Source organism: Lethenteron reissneri, chromosome 52 (assembly GCF_015708825.2).
Source record: "Lethenteron reissneri isolate LAM-NWPU_2019-01 chromosome 52, ASM1570882v1, whole genome shotgun sequence".
Taxonomy (NCBI): domain Eukaryota; kingdom Metazoa; phylum Chordata; class Hyperoartia; order Petromyzontiformes; family Petromyzontidae; genus Lethenteron; species Lethenteron reissneri.
Genome location: NC_083830.1, coordinates 6,980,018 through 7,000,304, shown reverse-complemented (window position 1 = coordinate 7,000,304; position 20,287 = coordinate 6,980,018). Strand labels below are relative to the sequence as shown.

At 55.9% G+C, this 20,287-nt stretch overlaps 1 protein-coding gene across 2 annotated transcripts; it reads left to right on the top strand.

Annotated features, from left to right (window-relative positions):
- On the top strand, nucleotides 1-19,444 carry LOC133355826 (syntaxin-16-like). 2 transcript variants are annotated; one of them, XM_061573224.1, is made up of 8 exons: nucleotides 1-990; nucleotides 8,473-8,580; nucleotides 9,329-9,469; nucleotides 10,560-10,722; nucleotides 11,639-11,730; nucleotides 12,445-12,588; nucleotides 13,117-13,197; nucleotides 17,235-19,444. In XM_061573224.1, exons 1-8 carry the CDS (start codon nucleotides 910-912, stop codon nucleotides 17,337-17,339), a joined length of 915 nt encoding a protein of 304 aa, XP_061429208.1. In that variant the 5' UTR covers nucleotides 1-909; the 3' UTR covers nucleotides 17,340-19,444. The 2 variants fall into 2 exon arrangements, with proteins under 2 accessions (XP_061429208.1, XP_061429209.1); XM_061573225.1 differs by lacking the exon at nucleotides 1-990 and adding an exon at nucleotides 7,026-7,176.
- The last annotated feature ends 843 nt before the right edge of the window (nucleotides 19,445-20,287 follow it).

Genomic DNA, 20,287 nt, shown 5'->3' with positions numbered 1-20,287 from the left:
TACAAGCGACCAGGATCGGGGGTACAAGGGGCTAGGATCGGGGGTACAAGCGGCCAGGATCGGGGGTACAAGGGGCCAGGATCGGGGGTACAAGCGGCCAGGATCGGCAGACCGGGGGGGGGGGGGATCAGGACCGGGACCCCCAGGACCCCCAAGATCGCAGGGTGATCAGGAATCTCTCGGAAAGAATCGATCTTGCTCCCGGAACACGCAGGGGACGATACCTCACCACGCTGGTCAGTGCGGGGTGGACCCCCCCTCCTCCTCCTACCCCCCCAGTCAATCGGACCCCTTCGACCCCAGGATTAGGACTTACCAAGACCCCCCAGGATCCCATAGGCCCCCCAGAATCAGGCCCCCGTCCCCCACGACAGGGATTCTAGGAGCAGGTTGACGACCTTAGAACGCTCAGACCCCCAGGGCCGGGATTCTATGACCTATAACCCCATTGATTAGGAGGACCCTTGGTCCAGGTCAAGGGTCAAGGACCCCCCCCCCCCAGGATTCTCGTTATCCTAAAGTCTCCAGGAGTAGGACCCCAAGACCGGGGTTCTAAGACCCCCCAGACGCAAAGGGGACCAGGCTGCTAGGGCTGTTCCCAGGTCCCCTAGGGCTCCCGATGACCCGGGGGTTCAGCACCAGGACCCAGTTTCTAGTCTCTAAAGTCTTGTGCCGAGCTGACAGTCCTCGACCAGGGAGATATTGAGCGCGAATTCCCAGTCCACGGCTCATTGGGGTTCGAGATTTCGGTTACTGGTCCTCCCAGGTTACCCACCCCCAAGTCCCATAGTCGTTAATCTCAGTCTTTAGCTGGTCCCAGTCTCTCTCCGTCCTCGAGTTCCCAGTCCTCCTCGCCACCCCGCGAAGTTGTCTTCTCCCTCCCTTTGATTCCCGAACCCCGCGCTCGCCATGGCGACCCGGAGTCTAACCGAGGCTTTCGTGCTGATGCGGAATAACGCGATGCACACGAGACACGTGCTGGCCGAGCAAGTGAGTAGCACCACCACCAACACCTCCACCACCTCCACCACCTCCTTCTCATCCCCGGCCGCGGCGCGACGCCGCGCCTCGGTGAGTCGCCCCGTCCCGCCAGTTGCAGACTCACGAACTACTACCCCCCCTCCCCCCCCACTGGGGGACTTGACACTCCCTCAGTGGGGGGGGGATGGGGGGGACTCCCCCCCCCCCCCCCAGTGTGGGACCCCCTCCCCCCATTGTGAGACCCCCCCCCCCCCCTCAGTTGACTCACTCCCCCAGTGTGGGACCCACACCCCCCAGTTGACTCACTCCCCCATTGTGGGACCCCCCCCCCTCAGTTGACTCACTCCCCCAGTGTGGGACCACCCCCCCTCTCAGTGGACTCCCCCATTGTGGAACCCCCCCCCCCCCTCAGTTGACTCACTCCCCCATTGTGGGACCCCCCCCCTCAGTTGACTCACTCCCCCCATTGTGGCACCTCCCCCCCCCCCCAAGTTGTGGACTCACTCTCCCTCAGTGTGGGACCATTCCCCCGCCCACACCCCCAGTTGCGGACTCGCCATCCCCCGGTTGTGGGATCACTCCCCCACTGGTGGACTCATTGCCCTAGTGGGGGACTCTTTGCCCCACTGGTGGACTCATTGCCCCACTGGTGGACTCATTGCCCCACTGGTGGACTCACACCTCCAGTGGTGGACTGACTCCCCTAGTGGTGGACTCATTGCCCCAGTGGGGGACGACTCTCGCGAACCACGGCGGCGTGGAGGAGACTCGAGTCGGCTTCTCTCGAGCGGTGTCGGGGTTTTGTTTGTCGTTGTGGTATCGCTCTTATCTGCCTCGAGTAAAACTCGACACATTCGTCACAGTTAAAACCGTGTGTGTGTTTCCGTGGCCTTGAAAACGAAATAATATACAGGGACTCCTCTACTTACGAGCGTTCGACTTACGAACTTTCAGAGATAGGAACAAACCTGTCTGTATGTCCAGTTGTCTGTTCGGACCGAGTGTTTTTTTAAGAGAGTTGAGAGGAAACACGAGCGCCAAAGGGAATTACCATCTACGTCTGCGGAACATGAAGAACCAGTGGCATCTACATCTGCAGAACATGAAGAACCCGTGGCATCTACATCTGCAGAACATGAAGAACCCGTGGCATCTACATCTGCAGAACGTGAAGAACTAGTGGCATCTACATCTGCAGAACATGAAGAACCCGTGACATCTACGTCTGCGGAACATGAAGAACCAGTGGCATCTACATCTGCAGAACATGAAGAACCCGTGGCATCTACGTCTGGGGAACATGAAGAACCAGTGGCATCTACATCTGCAGAACATGAAGAACCAGTGGCATCTACGTCTGCGGAACATGAAGAACCAGTGGCATTTACATCTGCAGAACATGAAGAACCCGTGGCATCTACGTCTGGAGAACATGAAGAACCAGTGGCATCTACATCTGCAGAACATGAAGAACCCGTGGCATCTACGTCTGCGGAACATGAAGAACCAGTGGCATCTACATCTGCAGAACATGAAGAACCCGTGGCATCTACGTCTGGGGAACATGAAGAACCAGTGGCATCTACATCTGCAGAACATGAAGAACCAGTGGCATCTACATCTGCAGAACATGAAGAACCCGTGGCATCTACGTCTGCGGAACATGAAGAACCAGTGGCATCTACATCTGCAGAACATGAAGAACCCGTGGCATCTACGTCTGGGGAACATGAAGAACCAGTGGCATCTACATCTACAGAACGTGAACAACCAGTGGCATCTACATCTGCAGAACATGAAGAACCCGTGGCATCTACGTCTGCGGAACATGAAGAACCAGTGGCATCTACATCTGCAGAACATGAAGAACCAGTGCAATCTACATCTGGGGAACGTGAAGAACCAGTGACATCTACATCTGCAGAATGTGAAGAACCTGTGACATCTACATTTTCAGAACATGAAGAACTAGTGGCATCTACATCTGCAGAATATGAAGAACTCGTGGCATCTATGTCTGGGGAACGTGAAGAACAAGTGGCATCTACATCTGTAGAATATGAAGAACCCGTGACATCTCAATCTGCAGAACATGAAGAACCCGTGACATCTACATCTGTAGAAAATGAAGAACTAGTGGCATCTAAATCTGCAGAATATGAAGAACCCGTGACATCTACATTTGCAGAACATGAAGAACTAGTGGCATCTACATCTGCAGAACATGAAGAACCAGTGGCATCTTCGTCTGGGGAAGGTGAAAAACCAGTGGCATCTACATCGGCAGAACATGAAGAACCAGTGGCATCTACGTGTAATGAGCGACTTCCGCGACACGTCGTGTCGAGGGTACTCTCTTCTTTATTCACATTCGGGCACACCACAGGCCAACCTTATCCTCTTCCTTCTCCGAGTACACACGTAGATATTAGTATCCCTACAGACTACGCGTGGTCGATCCCACAGCGTGGTTCTGTCTGCCCACTCCCGGCCTCGCCGCTGGTTGACGGCGTGCCGGCGAGGGTGGTGGGACTTCGCAGGAGATCTGCCACGTGGCCGAACGACGGAGAGAGATGACGGCGAGCAGCAAAGCAAGTGCGGACACAAGGCTCCCCACGTCGACCACGAGTCCTCCTCCGCTTATATTGCCGCAGGCGCGGCTAGGCTCCGCCTCCGGCCACGCCCTCTCGTGGAACCTTCTAGCCGGTTCCCGGAGTATCTCGGGATTGGATGTTTATAGTGGTGCCTGTACCCGTGCTCCTCTTTTCCAACCAGTAGATGACACCATGTCATTACATACGTTTGCGGAATGTGAAGAACCAGTTGCATCTACATCTACAGGAGATCATACAAACTTTCAAAGCCATTACCCCGTGCTTAGTGTACACGCCGCAACAACACGTTTGGAATCGACAAGAGTAAAGTTGGACTTATGACCAAATCGCCAGTTCGTAAGTAGAGGAGTCCCCTGTACAATTTGTGGCGTTTCGAGCAGCGGTTCTTCTTCACGGCGTGTAGACCTAGAAAGGTGAGAGTATCGCCAAGTGCAACTGGTTCCCCGGTTTACGATGCCGTCAATGAACAATCCGCCTCCCGTAGGGTCCCCATTGTCTCTTTTAACGAGACATTTTCGATTAACGATGTGTATGTTTACGAAATCACGCGGCCGCCAATTTCGGCCAATCGGAGCGCTCCTAAGTGGACTCGGCAGACCTCGGCCAATCAGCGACGCCCTTTTATGAGCGTCTTGACAGCAACTGGCTGCTAAGCTTTTCAATGTTTGATGGTGCGTTGCTTATGGAAACAGCTCTCTTGAATACAGTGGGTTTTTTTTACTTAAGTTAATATTTAAATAAAAATGGCCTCTAAAATTCATGTGAATAAAATACAAGAAAGTGAGGAAAACAATGAGTTTTTAGAGTGAAAATGTCAATTCCGATCGTCTTGGAACAAATGAAGCCTTTAGCATGTAATTCCTATATTCTACTCACGATAATTTCAACAAACGATGGTTTTCGTGGGACCAGTTAATATCGTTAACCGAGGGAACCGCTGTAATTGTCTCGTTTTAAGCTCGTCTTGCGTCTCTGATTCGATCTGACCCTGATGGACCTGCTGCCCCGCGCCGCTTTGCCTCGGCTCTGTCCGTCGGTTGACGGTATTCGGACCTCCTCGTCAAAATTGATGCAGCTCGTTTTTTTATATTGGACACGCTGACGAACCAAACCAACTCGAAGCAGCAGTGCGTGGTGAAAGCTCGAAGCCGCGTCCGGATTCCCAAGCGGGGGACGGCTGTTGCACAAAAACCTGCGTGTCAAAAAAAACTCAACTCCTTTTCCCATCTCATACCCGACTCGCGAAATCTCTCGATTCGAATCTCGTCGGGGTTTTTTTTTCTTCGGCCTCGTTTCATATTCCTTCTAATCCGGACTCTCATTCATCCGGCACCTTGATTTGGTTTGACTCGACTCGATTTGATTCGGCAGTCGGCCGGCTTATCTCGTCTCAACCTCCGGCATTATTTTATCCAGAGCCTTGGTTGGTCGGCTCTCATTTCCGACCGCTTTGAGATCTCAGAATTTTCTTACCTTGTCTTTATATTTATAGAGCGCCTGTGATCCAGGCGTTTTAATTCGACTCGGCGACATCAACAAACGACTCGGGTCCCGAAATCTGCTCGGCTCTCGATTCGACCTTTCATCACCTTTGTTGTGTGGATTCAAAACTCGAGCCAATCGAATCCCGATTCCGATTCTTTGAGTTGGCTCGACTCGACCCGACCGATTTGGCTTTGACGGGAGTCGGCGGTGGAGGGGAGGATGCCCTCGACCACGATGTTGTCGGGGCCTGAGTTGGAGTCCCCGACCCTGGGGGCAAAAGCCAAGGTGGAAGCCACCTCGAGTCTCGGCCCGTGAGATGTGCGGTGTGCATGTTCCCTTACAGCCACGTTGTCACTTACAACCACGTGTTCACTTACAGCCACGTGGTCACTTACAACCACGTGTTCACTTACAGCCACGTGTTCACTTACAGCCACGTGGTCACTTACAACCACGTGGTCACTCACAGCCACGTTGTCACAACCACGTGGGCACTTACAGCCACGTGTGCACTTACAGCCACGTGTGCACTTACAGCCACGTGTTCACTTACAGCCACGTGTTCACTTACAGCCACGTGTGCACTTACAGCCACGTGTTCACTTACAGCCACGTGTGCACTTACAGCCACGTGTTCACTTACAGCCACGTGGGCACTTACAACCACGTGTGCACTTACAGCCACGTGTTCACTTACAGCCACGTGTTCACTTACAACCACGTGGTCACTTACAGCCACGTGTTCACTTACAGCCACGTTGTCACTCACAACCACGTGGTCACTCACTGCCACGTGGTCACTTACAGCCACGTGTTCACTTACAACCACGTGGTCACTTACAGCCACGTGTTCACTTACAGCCACGTTGTCACTCACAACCACGTGGTCACTCACTGCCACGTTGTCACTTACAACCACGTGGTCACGCGCAACCACGTGTTCACTCGCAACCACGTGGTCACTCACAACCACGTGTGCACTTACAACCACGTGGTCACGCGCAACCACGTGGTCACTTACAGCCACGTGTTCACTCACAGCCACGTGTGCACTTACAACCACGTGTTCACTCGCAACCACGTGGTCACTCGCAACCACGTGGTCACTTACAACCACGTGGTCACTTGCAACCACGTGTTCACTTGCAACCACGTGTTCACTTACAACCACGCGTACATACACTCACTCGTGCACGCACACACTCGTGCACGCGCGCACGCACACTTTGACGGCACCGCTGTGCGTCCGTAGTGAGGGCACCCTTGCACGAGTCACCCAGCTCTCCCTTGCACGAGTGGCCCAGCTCTCCCTTGCATGAGTGGGGTGGACGTCGGTGAGCTCAGTGCCCCTGCTTGGAGCTTTCTGCGTGTGGATTTTCTGTGTTCTCCTCCCCCCTCCTGTTCTGCAGTGCGATCAGAATACGCTTGTCGTGAGCGTATCCATGCATCGTGATGCCCCTGCCCCCCTCCCCTAATCCACTGCGTAAACAACAACAACAACAATTGCCACTGAGTGGCGGTGACGTCGCCACGCCGCTCGTACCTGGCTTGGTGCACTGCAAGGGAGACCTTGGTTTCTGTCCATCCCACTGATCAACCCCCACACTGGTTAACTCCCACACTGGTTAACTGCTGGACTGGTTAACCACCAGACTGGTTAACCACAAAACTGGTTAAATGCTGGTAACCACTGCATGGCTTACAAAATGAGGCGTCGCGTGGGGAGTTGGACAGTGTTGATGCATGCGAGTGTGTACAACACCCCCCCCCCTCCTCTGATCTGTGTCTCTGTGTCACTGTCTGATCCATCTCTGTGTCTGCGTCTGATCTGTGTGTCACTCTGAGCTGCGTGGTGTCTTGCTATATTGATCTCTTGAGTGGTAATTGCTGACTGGCCTTTCTTGTGCCTCTCTGCCTGTCTCTGTGCGATGTCTTTGTGTCTCCCTGATGTGTCTCTTCCCTGTCTCTGTCTCTCTGAGCCGCGTTTGTGTTTCCCCATGCCGTGTGCTGGCGGCCGTAACCGTGGTTACCGTGCTCCGCTGCCTCTCCTGCCTCCCGGGGCCCCGGCAACCGTACCACTCAGGAGCTGGACGAGGTAGAACCCCTGGTCCCTTCCTCGTGATGACGACACCACTCGTTCCGTCTCCGTGACAACGTCAACCGTCTCCGTGACAGCACCCGTTTCCATGACAATGCCGCCCAACCTGTGCCCATGGCAATGCCACCAATCTAAATGACGCCACCCATCTCCATGACGACAACAACATCCATCTTCATGACAATATCACCCGTCTCCATGACAGCACATTGCCATGGCGACACCCATTCCGATAATGGTGCCATCCGCGCCGTTTTTGTGACGACACCTCTCGCATCCATGTGACGACCTCCCCCATGGGTCCATGTAGCTCACCTCTCGCACTCGGCTCGTCCCTCACCCCGAACTCACCCCTCCTTTACTCACCGTACCCCTAACTTGCTCACCCCTCCCTTAATCACCGTACTCCTAACTCGCTCACCTCTCGCACCTCACCCACAACTCACCTTCCCCGATCTCGACGCGGGGCTGTCTGATTTTGAGTGTCTCAAACTTGTCACGGGACGTTAATTTTTCTTCTAATTATTGCGATTTTGTTCACGTAGGAAAGCCTCATCGAGTCTCAGGACTCTTTTTGTTTTCAGGAGGGTCCTGCCGAGTTTTCGTATTAGCCTGGCGATGTTGCTGCTGCTGCTGCAACAGCTATGTGTGTGTAATCCCACTTGAGTCATTTGAGGTGTCAGTTTATAAAAAAATGTTAATCATGACGGCGGTGGCACACGATGGCCCGCTCTTGCGAACGGCGTCACGGGATCTTTCACGTCCGCTGTGAGTGAAGCTGAAGGCTCGTACTATTTTATGGTGAACACTGTACATGCCGCAGTGTTGATTAACCAGGGCAGCCTGCCGGATTCAAAATGTGAACATCAACAGCTCATGCGGAACGCGCTGCTCCTGTGAATGTGTGTTTGTGGGGAGCGGTGGTATAGCGGTTAGCGCTACGCTGCGCTGCGAACCCGGCCACCCATGTGCGATTCCCGCTCACGGCCAACACCGCCAGTGACGAATATCTGAACCGGTCCTGGGCCTCCCCTTGGTCGACTCGGCCTCAATTGAGTACCTGGTGAGGTGTGTAAACATCGCCATTGGGGAGACAAAGGCGACCGGGCGTGGTGCTGGCCAACCTACCTCCTCGTGTGACGCGTTTGTGCGCGCGTGTTCGCGTGTACATGTGTGCTTGCATGCGTATACGCGTGTGTGTGTACGTAGGTGTGCGCATGCGCGTGTACCCGTCTATGCGTGTATGTGTACCTGTGTATGTGCGTGCGTGTTTGTGCGTGCGTGCGTGTGTAGATGGCGGATGACCGCATGGCACTCGTGTCTGGTCTCAGCATGGACCCCGAGGCAGCCATTGCCGTCACAAAGACACTCCCGCCGGACTGGGTGGACAGCGTGGACGAGGTGACACAAAGACAAAGATCACCCCTATAGCCTGTAACAGACTGTTGGGACAAGTGCTGTTAGCGAGCACCTATGAAGGCCGGCACGGCATACGATGGGGTGGGTGGCCAGCACCACGCCCGGCCGCCTTTGTCTCCCCTGTGGCGATGTTTACTACGCACCGCACCAGGGACTCATTTGAGGCTGAGTCGACCTAGGGGAGGCCCAGGAGCGGTTGAGATAATCATTCCTGGTGTTAGTGGCCGTGAGCTGTAATCGAACTCGGGCGGCCGGGCCTCTTAGTGCAACGCCCTAACCGCTGTGCCACCGCTCCCCCCCACGTTTTTGAAAAAAAGACAAAGATTCTCCGTATAGCCTTAACAGACTGTTGGGGCTTTTAGCGAGTGCCTATAAAGGCCGGCACGGCACACGATAATTTGGTGGCCAGCACCACGCCCGGCCGCCTTTGTCTCCCCAGTGACGAAGTTTACTACACACCGCACCAGGGACTCATTTGAGTCGACCTAAGGGAGGCCCACGACAGATAATCGTCACCGGCGTTGGCCACGAGCCGGAATCGAACTCGGGTCGCCGGGTTCGTAGCGCAGCGTAGCGCCAACCGCTACACTACCGCTCCCCATACCGCGGCACGACAAAGACACGCGCACACGCTCGGCATTGACCACGTCCTCTTCCCGCGCGAGCGATGGCGATACCCCCCGGGGACGGCGGTTAACCAGTCGGCCGGCCGTGCCGATGGTCCCGGCAGATCCAGTACGAGGTGGCGCGGATCAAGCAGAAGATGAAGGAGCTGGCGGTGCTGCACGACAAGCACCTGAACCGGCCCACGCTGGACGACACGAGCGAGGAGGAGCACGCCATCGAGATCACCACGCAGGAGACCACGCAGGTGGGGAAGTACAGCAAGCGGGTTCTCCCTCTCTCCGCCTGGGTTCCCCCCAACCACCCCCCCACTCCTCCCACCTCCTCCCCAACTCACAGTGGCTAAGCGATGTTATCTCCCTCGCCTAGAATGCTGGAGGCCGTGGGTTCGAGCCCGACCCTGACGCCTGCTGTGTATTTGGAGTTTGCGTGTCTCGCTGTGTCTCTCTCTGTCTCTCTCTCCCCGTGGTGAGATGTTAACTACCTCGCCCGGTATACAGGAGATCGTGCGTTTGATCCCGACCCTGACGCCTGCTGTATATTTGGAGTTTGCGTGTCTTTTTTTGCACCGTACGTAAACCAACCGTGTTAATCGGAGTTGTAGGGAAGGACAACAATCTAAACACAACAAGCACTTCTAAAGAAACGAGTCTTCCATCTCGATTATTTAAAAGTGCATGGCTCTAGTGGTTTCCTAAAATCGGACGGAAGAGCATTCCAGACGGCCACAGAAGCGCGGGCCTTAAAAGTAAACAATATTCTGCATAACATACTCTTTGGTTCTTTCGGTAAAGTCACGTAGGTATAAAATAAAATAAATCACGACGTTTCGATCGCAACACAAGCGGTCGTCTTCAGGCGGAAAACATCTAATCCAGCAGTGGAGCTGCTGTATAACAGGCAACGTTTCGGGCCATGGCCCTCTTTCAGAGCACGTAAATGATTCTAGATTTGAAGCTTTCGTGACTGCAAGGATTCATATTCTTAGGTTTTTTTGATGAAAGTCACGTAGGTAAAAATTAAAATTAATAAAAGTAAAATAAAAAAAAAATCACGACGTTTCGGAGGCAACACAAGCTTCCGTCTTCAGGTGGAACCGTCACAGCACGATAGCTGTATCACTTGATACACACGATAGCTGTATCGCTTGACACAGCTATCGTGCTGTGACGGTTCCACCTGAAGACGGAAGCTTGTGTTGCCTCCGAAACGTCGTGATTTTTATTTTACTTTTATTAATTTTAATTTTTTACCTGCGTGACTTTACCGAAAAAACCTAAGAGCACGTAAACGATTCCCGTTGGCACGGGACCCGACTGCCGCGTGCCGCACGCCAGATGTTCCACAGGTGCCAGCGCTCCGTCCAGGCGCTGCAGAACCGGGCGCGCGGGCGCGGCGAACAGGAGCGCCGCATCCTCGCCAACGTGGTGAGCTCGCTGGCGCAGGGACTCCAGGAGCTGTCCACCGCGTTTCGCCACACGCAGTCCGGATACCTGCGCCGTGAGTAGTGCCGCCCCCACGCCAGGGCCCACCGCATCACGCTCCCTCCCGGTGTGTGCGGGACGCTTGCCACGCGTTTTTTTTTGCCGGTTACCGGGTTTCCCCGAGGTGGTTTTGAGTCGACACCGCCCCTGGCCCCGGTGAGAGAATGCAAGAGGCCAGGATGAGTATCGTTTGAGTGGGTGGATGGTCGAGTGAGATGGTGAGTGAGTGAGTGGGTGAGCGGGCGGGCGATGTTTACACACCGTCACTCGGTATAAATTTATGCTGAGTCGACTTAGGGGAGCCCCAGGACCGGTTCAGGTAATCGTCACCGGTGTTGGCCACTCGCACGCACTCCAGGTCACAACAACACTGGCCCACTCACTCACCTATCCAACTACTCACTCGCACACCAAGTTATCCACACTTTAACATGCCACATTGCAGGTCACAACAACATACACTCACCCACCCACTCACTCACCCACCCACCCACCCACTCACTCACCCACCCACTCCCCCACCCACTCACCCACCCACTCACTCCCCCACCCACTCCCCCACTCACTCACTCACTCACCCACCCACCCACCCACTCCCCCACCCACCCACCCACCCACTTCCCCACTCACCCACCCACTCCCCCACCCACCCACCCACTCACTCACTCACCCACCCACTCCCCCACCCACTCACTCACCCACTCATTCACCCACTCACCCACCCACTCACTCACCCACTCACCCACTCACACTGCCGAACCGCGGGGAGAACACACGCACGCAGAAAGGCGCCCCTGCTCGGGGCTCGAACCCAGCCCCCCCCCCCTCCTTGCCACAAGACGCGAGCGTCGCCACTGCCTTGGCACGGCTTTGACCCCTGACCCTGACCGCGACCTTGACCCCCGACCCTGACCGTGACCTTGACCCCGCAGGAATGAAGAACCGTGAGGAGCGCTCGCAGGTCCTCTTCAGCACGGGGGGACCGCTCATGGAGGAGACGGAACCCGACGACCTCTACGACCGCGTGAGTGCGGCACCCGCCGACCCGTGCGGTGCTCAGTCTGTGCGGTGGTGGACATGCGGGGTGCCCGCGGTGGGTAGGGGGGGGGAGTGGTGGGGGGGGTAAGAGTCGTTCTGCATGGTGGTCGTTGCGGTGCGGTTGTGTGCGGCTCTGGCCGTTGCTGAGAGCGGCAGTTGTCGTGTTGCTGTGGTGTGGTCGCGATGGTGCGTTGTGCGTGTGTGCGGTTGTGCGATTTCAATGGTTATACTGGTAGGAACCTCCTGGTTACACCAGCCCACAGGGGATTATTGTGTCTGTCCGTCGTGCAGGGAGGGGCTGGGTGGGGAGGGTGGGAAGGGGCTGGGTGGGGAGGGGAGGGGCTGTGTGGGGAGGGTGGGGAGGGGCTTGGTGGGGAGGGTGGGGGTGGGAGGGGTGGGGCTGGGTAGGGAGGGGCTGGTCACCCCGTGGTGCCCTTGTAAAACTCAACGTTTAACCTACTCACGCTGGCTTGTGCCCGCCCTCACAGTCCGCCATATTTGCGGAATACACCACGCCGCCGTTGACCCTGGCCATTGACCAAGCAACCCAACGTTCCTACCAGCTCCCTCCGCAGGAATGTGTCGTGCGGCTGCAGTGGTTGCCGTGCGGCCGCGGTGGTTGTTGTGTGGTTGTTGTTGTTGTTGTGCGATCGTGGTTTGTCGCCGTCGTTGTCCGGTTGTCGTCGTGGTGCGATTTCAGTGGTTCACTGAGGAGCAGCTGCAGCTGGTGGAGGGCAACACGGAGATGGTGGAGGAGCGAGAGCGCGAGATCCGTCAGATTGCGCAGTCCATCTCCGAGCTCAACGAGATCTTCCGCGACCTCGCACACATGGTGGTGGAGCAGGTGACTCGCATTGTCAACATCATCGCGCCGTCGATGTCTTCGTTACCACCGTCATGACCACTGAGCGGCACTCGCACCACAGGTGTCGACATCGCGACGGCAGTGGTCGTTGTCATTATCGCCACCAATCTTTGCCGTCGTCATCTTCAACATCCTCTTCATCGTCGTCGTTATTGTCATCATTGCCGTTCTCGTAATCATCGTTATCATTGTCATCCTCGTCGTCGTCGTCATCATCATCGTTGTTATCACCATGATCATTATCATCATCGATCTGTGCTCATCATCGTCCTCATTGGCGTTATCGTCGTCCTCATCGTCCTTATCATTATCGCCGTTATCGTCATCTTCGTCATCATCGTCAACATCATCATCGTCAACAACATCATCGTCCTCATCGGGACGAGGAGGTGGACGAGGAGGTGGACGAGGAGGTGGACGAGGAGGTGGACGAGGAGGTGGACGAGGAGGTGGACGAGGAGGTGGACGAGGAGTGACTCGTGGCCGGCGTTGTCCGTTCTCCCCCAGGGCACGGTGCTCGACCGCATCGACTACAACGTGGAGCAGTCGTGCGTCAAGACGGAGGAGGGGCTCAAGCAGCTGCAGAAGGTGACCCCGACACACGACTTGGTTCCTGACCCTGACTCTAACCCTGAGACTAACCCTGACCCTGACCTGATAATTGACCCTGACTCTAACCTTGAGACTAACCCTGACCCTGACCTGATAACTGACCCTGACTCTAACCCTGATACTATCTCTAACCCCCGACCCTGACCTGATCCTGGTTCCAGAGGTCTGTTGGCAAGTCGATTTGTTTCACAAGTTCAACTTGACTCCTGTCGACTCCAAACGCGTTGTACGGCACGTACACTAAACACGGGCCTTTAAACGTCGTATAATCTCCTGTAGATGTAGATGCCGCTGGTTCTTCACGTTCTGCAGATGTAGATGCCACCACCATCGCCATCTATTGCGCGGCGGTCGAACTTGCGCCTCTCGGTCCGAACAGGCAACTGGACATACGGACAGCTTTGTGTGTATCTCTGAAAGTTCCTGAGTCGAACGATCGTAAGTAGAGAAGTCCCTGTACCTTCTGAAAGATGCCTTCCATTCATTGTAGACGCACAGTAGGGGGCAGCACTTTCCCACTCGTCCTACCGCAGAGGATCCACGTCAATGCGAGTCGTTGACTATCTGACGGCTGGAATGTTTCCACATTAAGTGCAGAAGCAGATTAGTACATATCGTGGGGACCTTTCCCGCTCGCAACGACAGAAAACTCGTCCACATGTCCGTGCGTCTGTGCGTCTGATAATCCTTGCGTCTGTTGCATCAGTGTGCCTGTGCGTTCCGTGTGTGTCTATGTGTCCGTGTATCAGTGTGTCTGTGCATATGCATCTGTTTATCTTTGTGTCTGTTGGGTCCGTGTGCCTGTGCATCTGTGCGTGTCGATGTGTGTCCGTGTTGTCTGTAGCGGTTAGTGCGCTGCGCTACGAACCTGGCAACCCGAGTTCGATTCCCGCTCACGGCCAACACCGGGGCGACGATTAGCTGAATCGGTCATGGCCCTCCCCTAGGTCGACTCAGCCTTAAACGAGTACCTGGTGCGGTGTGTGAACATCGCCACTGGGGAGACAAAGGTGCTGGCCACCCACCCCCTCGTGTGCCGTGCCGCCCTTCATAGGTGCAACTCGCTAACAGCACTTGCCCCCACGGTCTGTTAAGGCTATACGGGGGATCTTTGCATTCGTCTTTGCGTGTCTGTGCGTCCGCGTGTCTGTGCGTCCGCGTGTCTGTGCGTCCGCGTGTCTGTGCGTCCGCGTGTCTGTGCGTCCGCGTGTCTGTGCGTCCGCGTGTCTGTGCGTCCGCGTGTCTGTGCGTCCGCGTGTCTGACACTCGGTATGTGGCATCAGCTGACAGCCGTGAGACAGGGCGACCGCAGTGTCGTGGGCGAATTGAGAGGTTGTGGAAGGCGGGGGGCCGGTGGGCGGGGGGGGGGAGCGGTGGGACGGAGGGGCGCAGATACAGGTGTTACAGGTGTTACAGGTGTGCCAGGTGTCCCAGGTGTGTCAGGTGTGCGACACTCACGGCAATAGGGGAAGGGCAGTGGTGGTGGTGGGGGGGGGTGGCTGGGGGAGGAGGGGGGGGGCAGCACCTGGCGGATTTAGATGGCGCCGCGGCAACTCGCGACCTCCGCCCTATGCGTGTGACGAGTTCGACACCGCCCCTGACCCCCTCCCTCTGCCCGTGCGAGGGGAGGTGGGGGGGTGGGCGTTGAGTGACATCTGGACAGCGACCCCCTCCCTACCCCCCCCACCACTGCAGTTTTGTATTCATGTGGCAGGGTGACGGCAAAGGCAGGGGTCTGGCAAAGGGGTCCTCGCATAGAGTTCTGACAGCAGGGGCGTGACACCTTAGAGCAGGGGTTGCATGGGGTGGCAGGGAAGTGGTGCAGTGGTAACTCTGGAGCCTCACAGCTGTAGTGTGAGTGTGTGTGAGTAAGTGTGGAGTTTGTGCGTTCTCCCCCTGTTCTGTAGTGTTGAGTGTGTGTGAGTAGGTGTGGAGTTTGTGTGTTCTCCTCCTGTTCTGTAGTGTTGAGTTTGTGTGAGTAAGTGTGGAGTTTATGTTCTCCCCCTGTTCTGCAGTGTGAGTGTGTGGGTGGGTGTGTGAGTGTGTGGGTGGGTGTGTGAGTGTGTGAGTGTGTGAGTGAGTGAGTGTGTGAGTGTCTGAGTGAGTGTGAGTGAGTGTGTGTGTGAGTGAAGAGGAGTTGGAGACGCTGCTGCTGAGACTGGAGCGTGCCACTAAGAGGTGGGTGGGGCCTTACCATCAGCAGTTGTAGAGAGAGTGGAGAGTTTCCCATACCTGGGCAGTATGCTTATGACCGGCTCCAGTTTATCAGCAGAGGTCTCACTCCGAATCAGTCGAGCGGCAATATCTTTTCATCGGTTGCGTAACGCTGTGAGGAAGCTACCTGGTCTGTTGCTCCGCACGAAGCTTCAGGTCTTCTCGGCCACGGTTATTCCCTCCCTTCTCTACGCTTGCGAAACATGGATCCCCCTAGTGGAGCATCTTTGCCGGCTGGAAACATTTAGGCTGCCCTGCCTACGATCCATCCTGGGTTTAACCAGGCTGGATTGTGTGAGGAGCTCACAAATCCTTGAAAGATCTGGGCAAAGTCCCATCGGTGAGCTCCTCCGGCAGGCAAGGCTGCGTTGGCTGGGTCATGTAGCCCGCATGCCCAGCCACCGCATGCCTAAACAGCTTTTGTTCGGCCGGATCGAGGGGGCTAAACGGCGCGGCACGGGCTAGAGAAGAGATGGAGTGATGTGGTAAGAGGACGTGGAGCTGAGTGGACTTGCCGATGACTGGTACCAGCGGTGTCAAGATCGGCCTCAGTGGAGGAGGCTCGTGAAGGACGCTACTGGGCAGTTGGAGGCAGTCGCCCTCCAGCAACAACGGAGGGCGGAGGAGCGACGCTCACAACAACGAGCGGCGTACCGGGTGGCTTAAGCGCAGCAAGTTGGTACAGTAGGGGGCACAGGTGGTGCATCAGCCAGTCATCTCAGTCATCTCGGTCAGTCGACCCGTGGCACCTGCTGGGTCTGCCCTGTAACCTCCTGCCAGCGGGCGTTCGACACTTCACGTGGCCTCAAGGTGCACTTGGCCTGGCACAAGCGTCGTGTGGACGTCACTTAGTGGCGAATGGCGGTTGTTGTTGTTGTTGTGTGTGTGAGTGAGTGTGTGTGTGAGTGAGTAAGTGTGTGTGAGTGTGTGTGAGTGAGTGTGTGAGTGAGTGTATGTAAATCTTGTATATTCTCCCCCATATTCTGCATGGGTTTCTTTCGGGTTCTCCGGCCTCCCATCGCGAAACACACACACACACAGACGTAACACAGTGCAACCGGTATCAACCAAAACATCCCAATCGCTGACATTTCCCTGAAAATTACTACCACAGCAAAACCCTGGCAGGGCCCATCCTGAAAAAAATAATCTTGAGACTCGGAGAGGCTTTCTTGGGTAAACAAGCATAAAAAAATAACTTAAAAAAATATTCCACTTGTTTACCCAGAGGAGCCTCAAGACTCGCTTGTCCTGGGTCTCCCCTAGGTCGACTCAACCTTAAATGAGCATCATCAGCACAAGCCTGGTGTTTGCCACACCACACCCGCCCTCCCTTCGTGCACCGTGCCGGCCTTAATAGGTGCTCGCTAACAGCACTTGCCTCACCAACCTGAAAAGCCTTTACGGGTGGCCTTTGTCTTTGTGTGTATGTACATTACGCAAATTTGCCTGTTGACGCCTATGCGTTTTAAGACACGATTTTGAAAACTGTGCGTTTACATGTGCATTGGGGGGGAGGGAGCAGTGGCACAGTGGATAGTGCACTGCGCTCTGCACCCGGCAATCCTTGAGTTCCATGTTCCACTCACGACCGACATCGGTGGCGAATATGCGCACCGGTGCGCGCGTGTGCGTCACGTGCCTGTGTGTGCGTCGCGTGTGTGTGTGCGTCACGTGCCTGTGTGTGTGCGTGTGTGCGTGTGTGTGCGTCACGTGCCTGTGTATGTGTGCGTGTGTGTGCTTCACGTGCCTGTGTGTGTGCGTGTGTGTGCGTGTGTGTGCGTCGCGTGCGTTTGCAGGCCGAGACGTACCAAAAGAAGAACCGGAAGATGCTCGCGATCCTCCTCCTCTTCGTGATCCTCGTCATCATGATCCTCGTCCTGGTGGGGACCAAGGGGAGATAACGGGGCGGGCCGGCGCCCCCCGGGGCCACCGCGCCCCCCCCCCCCCCGTGCACCAACGTGACGACGCGTGCTGAGCATCGCTCTATTTATTGGATGTAAATTTCCCGTCGGCGCTTGCCTCCCAATACCCCGCCCCCTCGCGCCCCCCCCCACCGACCCCGCCCCCTCCCTCCCCCCCCGCCCCCCCACCAACCCCACCTCCTCCCTCCGCACCCCCGGCCCACGACAGGCGCCAGAAATCGCCGAACTTCCGAACGACCGAAGCACCGCCGGGTTCATAATGGCCGGCCGGTGGAGGGGATGGGGGGGGAGAGGAAGCCTTGCAACCTTGTGCGGCGTTTGGACATGTCGGGGGTACGAGGAGGGAGTGAGGAGGGGAGATGGGTAAAGATTTGCGGGGGGGAGGAGGCGGAGGGGGGTGGGGGCCGTGTCTGACCGTGGTGCCGGTAGCTTGCGGGTCGTCTGATGCCTCGTTTCCCTGACCCAACGAGGGGGGTGGTGGTGGTGGTGGACACTGGGTTTTGGTCAACCCAGGATTGGCCCCGTTCCGGCCCAGATATGGCACCAGGGCCCAGGGTCAGAGTTCGCAGACTCCTGCTCCATGCGGTCCCGTCCCTGTCCTCCCTTTACGCTTCTCAGCAAAGGGGGTTGGGGTCTGGAATACATCTTTAGGTTAACGTATTCATCTACGTGGAGATCTGTTCCGTGAATCGATTGTTCCGTGTCCGAGCGAGAAGTTTGGCGGCAATGGGTACCCCAAGTCTGACCTTTCTCGAAGCGATATTCAGCCTTGAGGGGCAATGGAATTCTTATACCGTTTTTTTTTTTCCACTGGCACATCCAAGCCGAGCCAGCACGCTGCCCTCGCGGTACAAGTTGTTTTTTCCACTCGATATTCACCGAGCCAAGCCGGAACCAAACTTTGATTCGCTGGCATTGCACGGCACGGCGCGGCTTTCTGTAGTGGAGAAAGCAACCCGGCCCGACTTCCTGAGCCGCACAGGGCCAACTCTGCACGGCTCTGTTGCGCCGGTGGGGAAAAAAAGTGGGTGGTTGACGGTATCGCCAGTGCGGTCACGGGGTCTGGTGGTGGGACCGAGGCAGGAGGTATAGAGGGGCAGCTGGGTTCTGTTCCGAATTGGGTGCGAAGGTTTTAACCAAATACACGGGCAACCAAGAGATGCATGTGGTGGTGCTTGTTGTGTCTAGGGGAAGATGGGTTATTTTTGTGAATATATGGGGGAAGTTAAAGATGTACAAGAGATGTGTAATTATCCTTTGGCTCGGAGAGGGAGGGGGAAGTACGGCATCTTGTTGTTTTGCTTTGTTTTAATTGTGACTTTAACGTGAACAAATAATTCATGAAGTTGACATTCCACTGGGTGGGTCGTGGGGTCACACGGTGACACGGTACGGCCACGCCCCCCCAATGCGAGTCATCCACACAGCGAGGGTCGCCCTCGTCCCCCGTGGGTTGCTGGCTCGCTCACTCGCCCACGTGTGGACGGGGCGACTCGTCGTGGCGAGCGACCCACGCGGAGACTCGAGCAACTCGCATTGAGGTCGCTTGGGGCTTCCAGCGAGTTGCTCGCTCGCACGAAGACCGGAAGGGCGACTCGCAGCTAATCGCCTGCCCCCCCTTGCCCTTTGCGAGTCGCTCACCTTCCACACCAGTCGCTCCGTCTGCGCGCGACTCGCTCGGCCCTCGCTAGAGTGGCTCTGTCACTCGATCAATGGCTCGCGCATCAAGCGAGTCGTCCGCTCGTTAATCTCTCGTCGAGTCGCTCGATCTCAACCGCCGCTCGCCCGCTCGCTTGCTCGATCGCGTCCACCCACCCAGTCCCCGCGGCGTCCGATCTCCCCGCTGCGGCGTCGGGATCGAGACGTGGGCGGGTCACATGACTGCCAGGGCCGCGGCGGTGGAATATGCCGTGCGATGAATGTCTTGTCGTTGTCGGCGCTGCCTGTAAATCCTCATCGTGTTGCGTAACCCGCGTGTCCGTAGCGTGGAGGGCCGCAAATCATTTGTCTAATTTATCCGCCCCCTGTAACGGGCTGCCACGTGAGCCGCTTGCGGTTTAATAAACGGGCACGCTCCGTCGCGACTCCGCTGTCTCGCTCCCGCTCTCTCTCGCGGCGTGTCCGTCCACCCGCCAGTCCGTCCTGGTTTGGTTGGCTTGCACGTGTCATGGTCCATCAAGTTATCGATGGCTGAAGTAATTTACTACTAAAGTAATGCATTACTAAAGTAATGAATTCTACAGATTATCGGTGCCATTGCTCGACTTAAAAACACCGGCAATATTTTCAATTTTAAGCTTTGCGTGACTGCAGGGATTCATCTTCTTGGTTCTTTCGGTAAAGTCACGTAGAAGGGAAATAATAAAAATAAAACATCATAAAATACAATTCTCTCGACGTTTCGGCGACAACACAAGCAGCCGTCAGGTTAAGACAGCTGTCTTTCAGAGCTGTCTTTCAGACAGCTCTGTCTTCACCTGAGGACGGCTGCTTGCGTTGTGGCCGAAACGTCGTGAGAATTTTATTTTATTATGATTTATTTTTATTATTTTATTAGTTCCCTTCTACGTGACTTTACCGAAAGAACCAAGAAGACCAGCAATCTTGTACCCATGGCTACACCACGGAAAAGGACGTTCGAGTCAAGGGTGTAGCAACGCATGGGTGAAGAGAGAGAGGAACGGGAAGAGAGGGGAGGAAGAATGGGAAATGAGAGGAAGAGGATGGCAGAGGAAGGGATGAACGGGAGCTTCCACGTTGCTGCTGCACGGAGGAGGAGCGGCGTCTGTTTTCGCAGTGGGTGGTGATGGGGGAGAGGGGCGGGGGTTCAGAGTGGGGGTGGCCACACAAGCCACGTGAGTTACAGGAGGCTTGAGCTGATGTAGAAAGGTGAATATTGGCAAAACGGGATGCCCATAGACTAACAT